The sequence below is a fragment of the Myxine glutinosa genome, chromosome 10 (genome assembly GCF_964187855.1).
Source record: "Myxine glutinosa chromosome 10, kmMyxGlut1.1, whole genome shotgun sequence".
Taxonomy (NCBI): Eukaryota; Metazoa; Chordata; class Myxini; order Myxiniformes; family Myxinidae; genus Myxine; species Myxine glutinosa.
The window spans coordinates 11,364,325-11,379,408 of NC_136270.1; the positions used below are offsets into that span (position 1 = coordinate 11,364,325).

The following is a 15,084-nucleotide window of genomic DNA, read 5'->3' on the forward strand; positions in this document are numbered from 1 at the left end:
GATTTACATCATAAAAAATGTTATTTTTTATAACATTCCAAATCATTTTTAATAATAGCTTGGATAACTAGTTTGATAATTAATTTCAGTTCATGAAGAATTAAAATATATATATCTATATATATTATATATATCACTCAGTTTGATATTAAAATTGGAATGGCCATCTTCTGGTAAATATTTTGTGTGTGTGTGTGTGTGTGTGTGTGTGTGTGTGTGTGTGTGTGTGTGTGTGTGTGTGTGTGTGTGTGTGTGTGTGTGTGTGTGTGTGTGTGGGGGGGGGGGTGGGGTGTGGGGGGGGTTGGGGGGTGTGTGGGGGGGGGGGGGGGTTTAGGACCTCGATCACCCAAACTCCTGGACTGTTTCCCCATCTCTACATAGACAACATACTTTATATTTAGAATTCCCAATCAGTTGTACACTATATAATAATGGACACAAGATGGCGCTATAGATTTTGCTAATTAGCATAACTAATTAATGTGCAACTTTTTGCACTGAAAGGTTGTGAATTGTCACTGAAATTCTTTCTCAGTGATTTTTTTATCTAAATCTTTGCAAAATTTTAGGTAGATACTAGAGGTGGGTCACAAAGTCTTTTCGAAAACGAAAGCTTCACGAAAAAAATTAACTTTCCTTCATATTTGCACAACCTGGTGTTAATAATAATAATAATATATTTATTTTATATAGCGCTTTTCAAGAAGCCCAAAGACGCTTTGACAGAGTACACAGAGTGTGTGTGTGTGTGTGTGTGTGTGTGTGTGTGTGTGTGTGTGTGTGTGTGTGTGTGTGTGTGTGTGTGTGTGTGTGTGGGGGGGGGGGGGGGGGGGTGGGGGTGTGGGGGGGGGCGGTGTGTGTGTGTGTGTGTGGGCTGGGGGGGGGGGGGTGTAGGACCTCGATCACCCAAACTCCTGGACTGTTTCCCCATCTCTACATAGACAACATACTTTATATTTAGAATTCCCATTCAGTTGTACACTATATAATAATGGACACAAGATGGCGCTATAGATTTTGCTAATTAGCATAACTAATTAATGTGCAACTTTTTGCACTGAAAGGTTGTGAATTGTCACTGAAATTCTTTCTCAGTGATTTTTTTATCTAAATCTTTGCAAAATTTTAGGTAGATACTAGAAGTGGGTCACGAAATCTTTTCGAAAACGAAAGCTTCACGAAAAAAAATTAACTTTCCTTCATATTTGCACAACCTGGTGTTAATAATAATAATAATATATTTATTTTATATAGCGCTTTTCAAGAAGCCCAAAGACGCTTTGACAGAGTACAAAAAACAAGTGCAAAAAGACAAAAATAAATAGGTAAATAATCAAAGGAAGGAGAAGGAGAAGAGATAGTCGGGGGTTAAATGCTGTGGGTTAAATGTTGAATGCAGTGTTGAACAGGTAGGTCTTGAGTGATGTTTTGAATGTGGTGAGTGAGGAGGAGTCTCTGATGGTGTGGTGTGAGGTAGTGAGTTCCAGAGGGTGGGAGCAGCGATGGAGAAGGCCCTGTCCCCCCAGGATCTGAATTTGGTCTGGATGGGGGCGGGGGGACAGGAGGTTGGCACCAGCAGAGCGGAGGTTGCGGGTGGGAGTGTGTCTGGAGAGGAGGTCAGTCAGGTAGGATGGGGCCAGGTTATGGAGGGCTTTGTAGGTCAAGAGGAGGATTTTGTACTGGATTCTCTGGGGGATGGGGAGCCAGTGAAGCTTATAAAGGACGGGGGTGATGTGGTCATGGGTCCGGGAATGGGTGAGTAGACGGGCAGCGGAGTTCTGAATGTATTGGAGTTTATTGATGATTATTGAGGGTGAACCATAGAGGAGGCTGTTGCAGTAGTCCAGACGGGAGGTGATGAAGGCGTGGATGAGGGTTTCTGCAGCCGTGGAGGAGAGGGATGGACGGAGACGGGCGATGTTTTTCAGGTGAAAGCAGGCTGTCTTCTGTGATTTGTTTAGTGTATTTGTCGAAGGAGAGGGTTTGATCAAAGATGATGCCAAGATTCCGGATGTGAGTGGAGGCGGATACTGGGAAACCGTCAATGTTGAGGGCGAAGTTATGGGTGGATTTGGTGAGCGTTTTTGGGCCAATGATGATTATTTCAGATTTATCATAGTTAAGTTTGAGGAAGTTGATTTGAAGCCAGGATTTTATTTCAGTGATGCAGTTTGTCAGGATAGAGTGGGTGGCGGTGGAGATTGGCTTGGTGGAGATGAAAAGCTGGATGTCATCGGCGAAGCAGTGGAATTGGAGACAATGACGGCGGATTAAGTGACCAAGGGGGGACAGGTACAGGATGAAGAGGAGGGGACCGAGAACTGAACCTTGGAGGACACCTTGGGGGAGGGGAGCAGTGGGGGATTTGCAGTTATTGATGGAGATGAACTGGCGTCTGTCAGAGAGGTATGATTTGATCCAAGAGAGGGCAGTGCCGGTAATGTTAAAGGTGGTTTCAAGTCGGGTGAGGAGGATGGTGTGATTGATGGTGTCAAAGGCGGCGCTGAGGTCGAGGAGGATGAGAATGTTGAGGTTGCCGGCGTCAGAGGAGAGGAGAAGGTCGTTGGTGATTTTGAGGAGAGCAGTTTCAGTACTGTGGTTGGAGCGGAACCCGGATTGGAATGTTTCATACAGGTTGAATGCAGTGTTCATATTTGGCAGAGAGGAGAAGTGGCAGAGAGGTGATGTTTGAGTTGAGTGGCTACAGCGCGTTCCAAAACTTTTGACAGAAAGGGTAGGTTGGAGATGGGTCTGAAGTTATTTAGGGTGTCAGGGTTGAGTCCAGGTTTTTTCAGAATGGGGGTAACAGCAGCAATTTTGAGGGATGGTGGGACGATGCCTGTAGATAGGGAGGAGTTTATTGTTGCAGTGATAAGTGGAGAGAGAGCAGGAAGGGAGGCCTTGACAAAGCTGGAGGGGATGGGGTCCAGAGTACAGGTGGCAGTTTTCATTCCTATGAGGAGTTCAGAGAGGTCAGTAGGGGAGACTGGGGAGAACTGAGACAGGGGTTGGCAGGATAAGGGGGGGCAGGTGGTTTGAGGGGGAGCAGGTGCGGTGGTGGTTAAGCTGTTGTAGATGTTGTCAATTTTGCTTTGGAAGAATGAAAGGAAGGAGATGCAGTTGTCTACTCTGAATGACTGGGTGGTGGTGTCCAGGGGGCTGAGGAGTTTGTTTATTGTAGAGAAGAGTGCTTTTGGGTTTCCGGAGCCAGAGTGGATAATTTGAGAGTAGTAGGCGGAGCGGGCATGGGAGAGGGCATCTTTGTAGTGCTGCAGGTGGTCCTTGTAGGCTTGGGAGTGAATTGTGAGACCTGTTTTATTGCGGAGTCTTTCAAGTTGGCGAGCACGAGTTTTCATCAGGCGGAGTTCAGGGGTAAACCAGGGAGCAGAAAGGGTGAAAGAAACTGTTTTGGTTTTTATAGGTGCAAGCTGGTCGAGGCAGAAGGAGAGAGTGTGGTTGTCGTAGTCAGTGAGGTCAGAAGGGGTGTGGAGGTCAACGAAGGGAGAAGTGGACATTTTTTCAGAGAGGGTGGATGAGAATGAGGTAGGTGAAAGAGAGTTTAGCTTACGGAAGTTGATAATGCGATAATGCCTTGGTGCTGGGGTGGGGATGTTGATGGTCATAGTGGTCAGAGAAGGTGAGGTCAGAGCTAGAGAGATGGTGCAAAATTAGTCCAGTACAGCAGACAAGGTCCAGAATGTGACCACGGTTATGGGTAGGAAAGTTGTCATGTTGAGTGAGGTTAAAGCAGGTGAGTAAATCAGTGAAGTCAGTGGTTATTGTGGAGTCAGTGGAGTAAAAAACCACCTTTGGAGGCCATTTTTCCCCGCAAAGCGGGGGTTGGCCTTTTTCGGGCACCGTGGTTGTTGTTGTTTTTGTTGGTCCCCTTTTTGAAGCAATGTTTTATGGCCGGATGCCCTTCCTGCCGCCAACCCTGTTTGTCGCCTTTTTACAAAACACAGGGAATTACCAGTGAACTGGTACTCAATTTGCCGACCTCGGAAGGATGACAGGCTGAGTCAACCCCCCTGGTGTTAATTCAGCGATCGATCGGGATTCGAACCCAGGATCCTAGGATCCCAAGCCAGCAACCGAACCGCTAAGCCAACACCAGGCTGTGGAGTCAGTGGAGTCCATGTGGATATTGAAATCACAGAGGAGGAGGATTGAGGGGGAGAAGGAACAGAGCTGGGTCAGAAAGTAAGAGAAGTCAGACAGGAATGATGGGTGTGGTTTGGGAGGGCGGTAGACGACTGCCATGACTGACTGTGTGTGACCAGAGAGTTTAAAAGCCAGGTGTTCAAATGATGGAGCAGATGAGATGGAGATGAGGCTGGTCTTGATGTCCTGTCGGTAAATTACGGCAATTCCACCACCTCTGCCCTCCGAGCGTGGTTTATTGATGTATGAATATCCATTGGGTGTAGTGAGGTTGAGTGAGAAGTAGTCCAGAGGTTGTTGCCAGGTTTCAGTGAGACAGAGAAAGTCCAGTTTATTGTCCAGAATGTAGTCGTTCAGGATGTGGCTTTTGTTGTTGAGGGACCGGGTATTGAACAGGGTGAGCTTGATGTTGCTTTGTACGGTGGGGATGAACTCGGGTGATTTTGCCAGGGTTTGCAGACAGGAGGCGCGATCGTGTGCGTTGCTGCGGTGACGTAGTCGATGAGTGGGAGTGCGCTGAGCTTACCAGAGTACGGGAATGGAGTGACCTGTTTGTGAGTAAACAAACTTGCGACCAGAGCCTCTATGAATGTATCTGGGTCATCGCAGGAGTCCGTGGTATTTGATTGCAGAGATGCATGATGGGGTGGAGTGAGTGTTGAGCAGGAGAAGCCTTGCGGCGGAGTACCTTCGAGCCATGCCAGGCAGGAGTGAAGGGGACGAGGATGAGGCCAAGGCCGAGGAGGACGAGCAGGCCTTGCCAGTGCGGGACGTGCAGGGCGTGAAGGCCAAGGACGTGCAGACCGGGCTCAACGACCGCAGCCGCAAACCAAGACAGGAAAGGCCGCAGCGGCAAACCAAGACAGGAAAGGCCGCAGCGGCAAACCAAGACAGGAAAGGCCGCAGCGGCAAACCAAGACAGGAAAGGCCGCAGCGGCAAACCAAGACAGGAAAGGCCGCAGCGGCAAACCAAGACAGGAAAGGCCGCAGCGGCAAACCAAGACAGGAAAGGCCGCAGCGGCAAACCAAGACAGGAAAGGCCGCAGCGGCAAACCAAGACAGGAAAGGCCGCAGCGGCAAACCAAGACAGGAAAGGCCGCAGCGGCAAACCAAGACAGGAAAGGCCGCAGCGGCAAACCAAGACAGGAAAGGCCGCAGCGGCAAACCAAGACTGGAAAGGCCGCAGCGGCAAACCAAGACTGGAAAGGCCGCAGCGGCAAACCAAGACAGGAAAGGCCGCAGCGGCAAACCAAGACAGGAAAGGCCGCAGCGGCAAACCAAGACAGGAAAGGCCGCAGCGGCAAACCAAGACAGGAAAGGCCGCAGCGGCAAACGACCGCAGCCACAAACCAAGACAGCAAAGGCTGCAGCAGCAAACCGGGTGTCTTGCTCACCCCGGCCTCGTGGTGTTTCAGCGGCAAACCGCCCTCGTCCACGCGCAACCGCAGCCGCAAACAAGACAGCAAAGGGTAGGAGAGGCGTAAGACGCCCCGGGAGCGGGCCTGAGGCAACGGTGGAAGAGCGGGGCAGGCAAAGCCGGGAGCAGAGCCCGGACCGAGCAGAGAGCAGACCCAATGGCCAAAAAGCTGCCACGACCACCAGAAAAGCAGACTATATACAATGACCCAGTCAGAGAAGCGGCGAACAAATAACGCCAGCGTCCTCTCGCAGACCGGACCGGAACCGGAAGAAGTGTTGGTTTAGCGGTTAGGGTGCAGGCTTGGGATCCTAGGATCATGGTTTCGAATCCCGGTCGATCGCTGAATTAACGCCAGGGGGGTTGACTCAGCCTGTCATCCTTCCGAGGTCGGCAAATTGAGTACCAGCTTGCTGGGATGAATGATCCCGGTGTGTACCCCGGTTTAGAATAGGTACACCGTATCCCTGCGCATCGTAAGAGGCGACTAAGGGTTGGCGTCAGGAAGGGCATCCGGCCATAAAAACATTGCCTCAAACAGAGCACCATGATTGTCATGGGGCCCGCAAGGCTAACCCCTGCTATAGCGGGGAAAATGGCCTTGAAACGATCATTCATTCATATTTGCACAACCTGCATTCCCCATTAATATGTTTTTTTTGCAGGATGCTGGCTGCACCCTGGTGAGAAATGGGATTGCCGTCATTCAGAATGCCTCGTGTCTGCTCCACCACCGAGCATCCTCAAAGGAAGAGCTCGGTTCTGCTGTTGCAATTCCAGCCTTTGCAACCAGAATTTTACCGAAGTCTATGTACCTGTTCCTCTGCCCACTAACAGTCTACCACTAGGTACAAATTCATAATGGCAATCATATTAGATGGAGTTGAGGTTGTTGCCTTTGATTTTACTCTTGCTTGCATAATACTAAGATGTGTGATGCTGTCCCTGGAATGATTATTAACAGCCATTGCTGTTTCTTTAAACATGTTTTTAATGCATTCCCTGCCATAAGTTATTTGCAGAAGCGTTATCCAAAATGCGCCCTTTTGAAAAACATTTCGATTTTTCTCATCCGTGGTCATGTACCTCTGCAGGCTGACCAATTTAGTGACCATATAAGGTGATCTTCTAGTAACTGCTAAAGTCTTTTTACCTGTATGTGTGAGCTCTGTAATCTCCTCTGCAGTTTTTCGAATGTGCAGGATTTGGTCCCACCAGATTTGATCTTGAAGGATTGTGATGGTTTTTAACAACTTCCATTGTTTGTGACAAAATGGAATGTCTGTGCTGGTCCTTAATTAATAGATTGATGTATTTTATGTGTGATAATCACATATCCCTTTGTCTGGAACTTTTTGGTCCCTTACACAAGGACAATAGCAAGCCTGGTGTTGGCTTAGCGGTTAGGGTGCCGGCTTGGGATCCGAGGATCCTGAGTTCGAATCCCGGTCGATCGCTAAATTAACACCAGGGGGGTTGACTCAGCCCGTCATCCTTCCGAGGTCGGCAAATTGAGTACCAGCTTGCTCGGATGAATGATCACGGTGTGTACCCCGGTTTAGAATAGGGACACCATATCCCTGCGCATCGTAAGAGGCGACGAAGGGTTGGCGCCAGGAAGAGCATCCGGTCATAAAAACATTGCCTCAAATAGGGAACCATGATTTTCATGGGGCCCGCAAGGCTAGCCGCGCTCTCGCGGGGAAAAATGGCCTTAAAACCATCATTCATTCATATTCATTCACACAAGGACAATAGCAGTATATAAGACAAAAGAGTACTTGCTGTATTTTTAAGTCTATAACTTGATGTGAAGTACAATTCGAATTGGCTAATTTCTCCATTTTTCTTTCCTTCATTCATAGCCAAGTCTATTTGGAGTATAAGACGAAGCAAAATCAACTGCGGTAGTTAGCAAAACTGTCAGTCAGAACAATAGAGGTGATAATTCCTCCCTGACGATCACAATGCATCGTCTACCACTGCCATAAGTTATTTGCAGATAACGGTTCTACGGTACTTCCAGGGTCATGAATATTAATGAGCTGTTTTGTGTGAATTATTTGAATTACTTTGTGGGTTGACCTTTCAGATAAATTGGGAATGTAAATAGTTTTTCAACATGTTTGTTATCATAGCTATCATATCATATAGGTACAGTATTTAAAACAAGCTACAGAATCATTAATAGTACTGGCTCATACCATATTACATTTTGACAGAGTTCACTACTCCTTGATAAATAAAATGAACACCTGACATATATTGTAATAGAAGCATTCAATATTTGTCCACCTAGCTTTGCAGCCACGATTAGCCTTCCTGGTTTTCTCCACACAAGATTTGTCTTTGTGTATTCATATTAATCAACGGTCCTCTGATCACACAATCCCTTGGCACCTCGGTGATAACTTCTCCACAACGGATTCACTGCACAGCACGTTCGATAGCTCAGTCAGTGATTTCTCGATTCCGACCTACCCGAAAGCCCAATTAGGGCCAGGTTCACCGTGCGATTTGCCTTTCGAGCCCACAAATTATTTGAGCAGTCCATTCAAGACATGAATGCCTAATCTCCCTCTCTGTAAACCCTCCACTCCATACCAGCACCTCCCATCCTGACAAGCAATCTCAGCCCCACATTGTGGTTTGTGTCCCCTGTAACTGTTCATTTAAATGTCCATTTGTATATTTCATTTCTTCTTTATTGATATAAAACAACAACAACATGCATTTTAAGGCCATTTTCCCTGCTAGAGCGCAGGTTAGCCTTGCGGTCCCCATGACAATCTTCTTCATTTTGCCCTATTTTCTGCATCTCTCCTTGTTAACCCCCTTGCCCGCATTTCTTCTTCCACCATCTTTAGCCAAGTCTTTTTCGGTCTTCCCCGTCCTCTACTTCCTTCTACATTCATTTCCATCACTCTTCTCAACCAGTCACTTTCATCCTTCCTCAACACATGACCAAACCATCTCAAACTGTTTCTCTTCACAGCATCAATCACAGGCTCTATTCCCATCATCTTTCGCAATTCATCATTTGTCTTCCTCTCTCTCTCAACGATACTCCACACATCCACCGAACCATTCGCATTTCCACCCTTTCCAGCCTTCGTTGCTGCTCTACGTTCATTACCCATGTCTCGCTCCCATAAATCATAACACTTCTCACACATGCAGCATACACCTTTCCCTTCAGCTTCAACGACACTCCCCTCCTCATCAGCATGCCACTCATTTCCCGAAACTTCTTCCATGCACATCTCACTCTTGCAACCGTGGACGAGTCTGATCCACCTTCTCCATTCAGCATGTCTCCGAGGTAGCAAAATGTTTTCACACCTTCCAGCTTCATGCCATCTCCAAGATCCAACTCAACATTTCCTCCATCTGCAGCTCCCTCTGTGCACACCTTACCTTTGAATGTAGCTGCCACACTGGTTAATGACCCTCTCAGACCACTACATTTTTGATGAACCCACTCAGCGCACATTGTACATTGAATGGAGTTCACTCCGACACCCTTCCTGCACACAGCACATGGCCACTTCCAAGTTCTTTCCACCTCACCATATGCTTTACCACTTGCCATCACCTTCGTCTTTCCTATATTCACCTTTAGACCATTTGGCTCCATACATTCCTTCCACTTGTTCATCTTTTCCTTCAGTCCATCCATACTTTCTGCAATCAACACCAGATCATCTGCATACAACAACTCCCATGGTAAACCCTCCTTTACGTTCTGAGCCAGCACCTCCATCACAGCTACAAATAGTAGTGGACTTAGTACCGACCCCTGATGCACTCCCACCTTCACCTCAAACTCACCACTGTTCCCGTCCTTCGTCCTTACAGCTGTGCGCGCTCTTTTGTGCATTGCCATCACTACTCTGATCAACCATTCCTCCACTCCTAACTTCCTCAATGCCCATGTCAATACTTCGCGTGGAACCCTATCGAATGCTTTCTCCAGATCAACAAACCCAAGAAACAACTTCTTCCTCTTCTCCATGTACTTCTCCTGCAACTGCCTCACAATAAAGAGCATGTCTGTCGTTCCTCTTCCTGGCATAAATCCAAACTGCATTTCGTCGATCTTCACCTTCTTCCTATCCTCCTCTCCAACACCCTTTCCAATACCTTCATTCCATGCTCCAATAACTTTATCGCTCGGTACGAGCCACACTCCAGAGGGTCACCTTTCCCCTTGTATAGAGGGACGAGGGTACTCAGTTCCCAATCCACTGGAATGCGGCCTTCTTTCACCACCACATTACAGATCTCTGTCATTCTCTTCACACCCCAGACCTCTTCTTCTTTATTGATATGCTTTATATATATCTCTGAAATGTAGTTAACTGAAGTAAAAATTATGTTAGGGTGATCGAAAATGTGCCCTGGGAACGCATCCCCACTCTCATCCCCCGGCCCCCCCCCCCAAACCGCCCAATAACTCTGTCTATGGGAATATTTTGTCTGCTTAATGTTGCTCTTTCAGGGAATGCATCCATGACATTAAGTGAAACCTCGCTTTCGTGTGTTTGAAATTAACAATTATACAATTTATTTCAGAAAATATCACACTTTGCAATTTATTTTCATTCATGCAATTCAATGTCTTAAACCATCGATAAGTCGATTCTGAGTACAAGTCGAGGCCCGGACTTCCGGGAGGAAAAGTATCTACTTGTTCACCAAAAAAATCGGTAATTACTTTCCAAGTCCATATCTGTGCATGGAAGATCATAAAAATGCTATATCCCTGACCTCACAAGACTTCATTCAGAAAATAATAATTTCTTTAGATTTTTCCGATAAATATTTGCAATGCAACCTTCAATACAAGTTATTTGAAAGATATCTTTATTGTTATCACTTGGAAAAATTAAATGTTACTTGAAATCCAAAGGATACAATTTTGTTTAAAAGCTTATACAATCTTGTACAATTAATTTGTCATACAGAAATCTGCTTTCTGCTGCTGCTGAATGTATATAATATTCGTATCATTTATTTGCATCCAGATGTGTAATAGTCATATCCTCTTCAAAAGATTAAGTAACATCTTCATGAAACACTGAGTTTCCCCTCTCCACCCCCCCCCCCCTCTCCCTCCCCCCCAACGCAGAGTTAAACACAAGTTTATTAGAGACTACCATTTACTTCGGATGAAAATTAATTCATATTGTATCTATTCCTTTCTTTGTCTGTGCTTTGTTAAAATACTCCTCACTCATCTTTTATAATATTGCTAGTTGAAGAACCTGGCATTGCCCAGGGAAATTCAAGGAAATATGTACGAGTGGCCACAAAGTCCTTATGCACGCAGTTAGAATTTAGTTAGACTTTATCTGTATGCTCCCCTCCATTCTCCGCACAAATTTGAATTTTTCGCCATGTTCTTCAGGACATTTTCTTCCATGTTGAGGGTTGGAGGTCATAAAAGCAGTCCCTGACAGCTGTTTTGAGGTCTTCAACTGTTGTTAGGCGGAGATGAGAAATTTCCTCTTTCACAATGCCCCAAAGCGAGTTGTCACATGGTGTTTAGTCCGGACTTTGAGAAGGCCTCACTATCTTGTATCCACGTCCAATCAATCGTCCACTGAATTTGTCGTCGAGATATTCTTCAAATGCGAGAGCATAATGTGCTGGTGCACCATCTTGCTGCAGGATAGCTGTTGCCTCGAGACTTCTCACACGCAAGTTGTGGAACAAACTACGTCTGAAGCATGTTCAAATAAGCAGTGTGATTGACACTTGTATCGAAAAAATATGGCCCTAACAAGTGATCTTCGAAAATTGATGCCCACATCATGACATGAAGAGGATGCTGTTTAATTTCCTCATAAAAATGAGGATTTTCTTTGCACCAAAAATGAACATTCCTGGATCGATTGCTGAGGTAAATAGCACACTCATCCGAAAAAAAATACGCTTCGTCTTGATTTAATTGTGGGAAATCGGTGCAGAAGAGCCTTGCTCTAAATTGAGTCAAATCAAGGACACTCCCTGTTGAAAAGCCCTCTTCTCCCATGCCCGCATTGTGTCGCGCGTAGGAGCTGGTTTATCGAACCTCTGCGAAAATCTTGTCCTAATGTCTTCAAAACTTGCTCCTTCTCGCACGCAGTCGTGAACCCAAACACAAGTAATCTCTCTTCTATCGTGTACTCACTGGTGTCCGGCATGTTGAGGTTGTACCTGGAAAACAAGTAAAACAAGAAAGAGCAATCAGAGATTGCAGACCCTCGCCGGGATGTTTTCAGTGGTTTTTAAGGCTTTTGTGTTAAAACAAATATGGCGGCCGAACCACGTGACTGATGACGTCATCAGTAATTTTTTTTTCTCCACCAATTTATCCCTAGATTATGCTCAAGAAATTTCATCTTAATCGGATGAAGTTTTGTACTTGTCGAATTATGATGTCATACTGGAGGCACCTATGACATCATTAACAGATGTTATTCCACATGGAGAGTTCTTTACAATGAGCCATGTCTCAATTTTTTTAATTCAGTGCTTTCGGAGATATAGAGGTGCAATTTTTTTCTGTTTTTCCAAGATGGCGGCCGAACCACGTGACCAATGACGCCATCATTTTTTTCCTCCACCAATTTATGCCCACATGACGCTCAAGAAATGTCATCTTGATCGGATGAAGTTTTGTACTTGTCGAATTATGACGTCATAATGGAGGCACCTATGACATTTTTTGTTTTTTCTATGCAGGGCTTTCAGAGATTTAGAGGTGCAATTATTTTCGGTTTTTCCAAGATGGCGGCCGAACCACGTCTCCTATGATGTCATAATTATCATTAAAAAATTATACAGGTGGAGTTGCACATATATGGTGAAAATTTACTGTCAATCGGACCAACGGTTGCAGAGAAAATCATATTGATTCTGTGCGGACAAACAAACAAACAGACAGGCAACAAACAAACGGAGTCAAATGCAATACCCTCTCCTCTGGCGAGGGTAACAAATAAGTAACAGAGGACAAACTATTATGCATAGGGTCTTTGTGGCCACTCTGTATTAAAATATTTCCGACATGACAATCACAAAACGTATTGCTCGAACACTCACGAGACAAAAACACAGGCAGTGTATCAGCACAATACCCGATCAAGGCCTGAAGGTCAATTAACTGATTTAATTTTTGTGTTCTATTTTTTTTATCCAAACATATTCCTCGACCTTCCTCCGGAAGAGGAGGCCATGCAACGTTTGGTTGCACTGGTTCCTGCAGGGTCAGAATGCATAAACGAACGAACAAACACACACACAAACAAACTTCTTTATCTATATATATAAAACACAATTTGTGTGTGTGTGTGTGTGTGTGTGTGTGTGTGTGTGTGTGTGTGTGTGTGTGTGTGTGTGTGTGTGTGTGTGTGTGTGTGTGTGTGTGTGTGTGTGTGTGTGTGTGTGTGTGTGTGTGTGTGTGTGTGTGTGTGTGTGTGTGTGTGTGTGTGTGTAATGTTACCGATAGACTCAAACGGAGAGGCTCACGTGCTTGATATTTGGCATAGACATGGCCATTGAGCCTGGGACGAACATGGCCGAAACAATATTTGACGAGATCCATATTTTTTATTCATATTTACCTCAGCGCATTTCAGCGAAGTACCCGCTAATCTCAGCCAGTGCGAGCAGCTCGCTGATTCGCTCAGAGCGATCACGTTATGTTCCATCCCCACTGCTAGACTGATTTGCTCAGAGCGATCACGTGATGTGACCATTGCCATTCACTCCACATAGGTGGAGATGCAGTTACCGGGCGCCATCTTGGTTGGCATTCGATGCTGGGCGATGGTGATTTCCGTCACACGTTTGCACGTAATTCAGAGCGAAAAGCGATCGTGTTTTGTGTCGATTTTTGTCGATTTTGTGCGATATGAATTAAATGTCTTTGATAGGGACCGGTAATTCTGCCAGGGGTGCTGCGCGCGCTACTTACGTCACGCTGTGCATGGCACTGTGTGACCGCCGTTGCGGTGCAATGCTTTGCGGGCAAATCGTTTTTATGCCATGGTATGTCATATTTTGGACTTAACCACTCTTCATGACTGATCATGTGACATCTACACACTCATGGCTACCACCGAGACGGATCCTGGTTTCACGTGAGTAATATTTACCATATTTGCTCGATTTTTGAAACCGATGCATGCAAATATCGTGTCTATACCACACCTAAAATATTTTTTAGAAAGAATAAGCACATCTCCCCTTTGAAAGTGCCCCCTGAAGTGTGTCCAGGTGGAATTTCTAAGTCGTAGGTCTTAGCAACTCTCAGCAATCTTTTACCGCATGGATTTGTCTCGAGTATTTACTAAACTGTGCTAAGTTGAAGTTGCGTACATATTTCAGCAGTTTTCAATGTAAATCGGTGTAATGTAACCTCCCCCCTCCCCCTCCCCACCTCCCCTCCCCCCCTACCCCTCCCCCTCCCCTACTACCTCTCCCTCCCCTACTACCTCTCCTCCTCCCCTACTACCCCTCCTCCCCCCATCCTACCCCTCCCCTCTCCCCCCCTACCCCTCCCCACTCCCCCCACCCCTCCCCACTCCCCCCACCCCTCCCCTCCCCCTCCCCCTCCCCCGCCCCCTCCCCCTCCCCCCTTCCCCTCCCCCTCCCCCCTTCCCATCCCCCTCCCCCTCCTACCCCCTTCCCATCCCTCCCCCTCCCCATCCCCCCTCCCCCCTCCCCCTTCCCCCCTCCCCCTCCCCCCTCCCCCTCCCCCCTCCCCCTCCCCCCTCCCCCCTTCCCCTCCCCTCCCCCTACCCCTCCCCTCTCCCCCTCCCCTCCCCCCTACCCCTCCCCTCTCCCCCTCCCCCTCCCCCTCCCACCCCTTCCCATCCCTCACCCTCCCCCTCCCACCCCTTCCCATCCCTCACCCTCCCCATCCCCCCCTCTTCTCCCCTCTCACCCTCCCCCTCTTCTCCCCTCTCCCCTTCCCCCTCCCCCTCTTCTCCCCTCCCCCCCCCCTCTTCTCCCCTCCCCCCCTCTTCTCCCCTCCCCCCCTCTTCTCCCCTCCCCCCCCATTCCCCTCCCCTCCCCCCTCCCCTCCCCCCTCCCCTCCCCCGCCCAGAAATGCCGGGTACTTCTGCTAGTACAGTATATTAGATAAACTCATTTCTTCAACGTCAAAATCACCCATTATGATCATTTTGTCTTTCCTTATAAGCTCGTCATTTATCTCCTTCAACTTTTCTTTGATTTCCTCTTCATTTGACATGTTAGCAAGTTTCTCCTTTTTTTTTTTCTTTTTTTTTCCATCACCAAAAACAACATCACTCAACATTATTGTATCTGCAAGCCTGGTGTTGACTTCATGGTTAGGGTGCTGGCCAGGGGGGTTGACTCAGCCTGTCATCCTTATTGAACACTGTAGAATACAAATCGCCTTGTAAATACTATTACGTGTGTGGGGGTAGGTAATGAAATACCTTTGTCGAGATAGAATAGTATAGATTAGCGTGCCCCGAATGTCGCGAAGA

At 46.9% G+C, this 15,084-nt stretch overlaps 1 protein-coding gene across 2 annotated transcripts in view; it reads left to right on the forward strand.

Moving 5' to 3' along the window:
* The window catches only part of LOC137412503 (bone morphogenetic protein receptor type-2-like), a 191,851-nt gene that overhangs the window by 69,788 nt on the left and 106,979 nt on the right, over window positions 1-15,084 (forward strand). For both annotated transcript variants that reach the window (XM_078785327.1, XM_078785328.1), the window contains one exon: window positions 6,244-6,426. In XM_078785327.1, coding sequence (XP_078641453.1) covers window positions 6,244-6,426 — 183 coding nt within the window. The remainder of the gene's footprint in view (window positions 1-6,243; window positions 6,427-15,084) is intronic.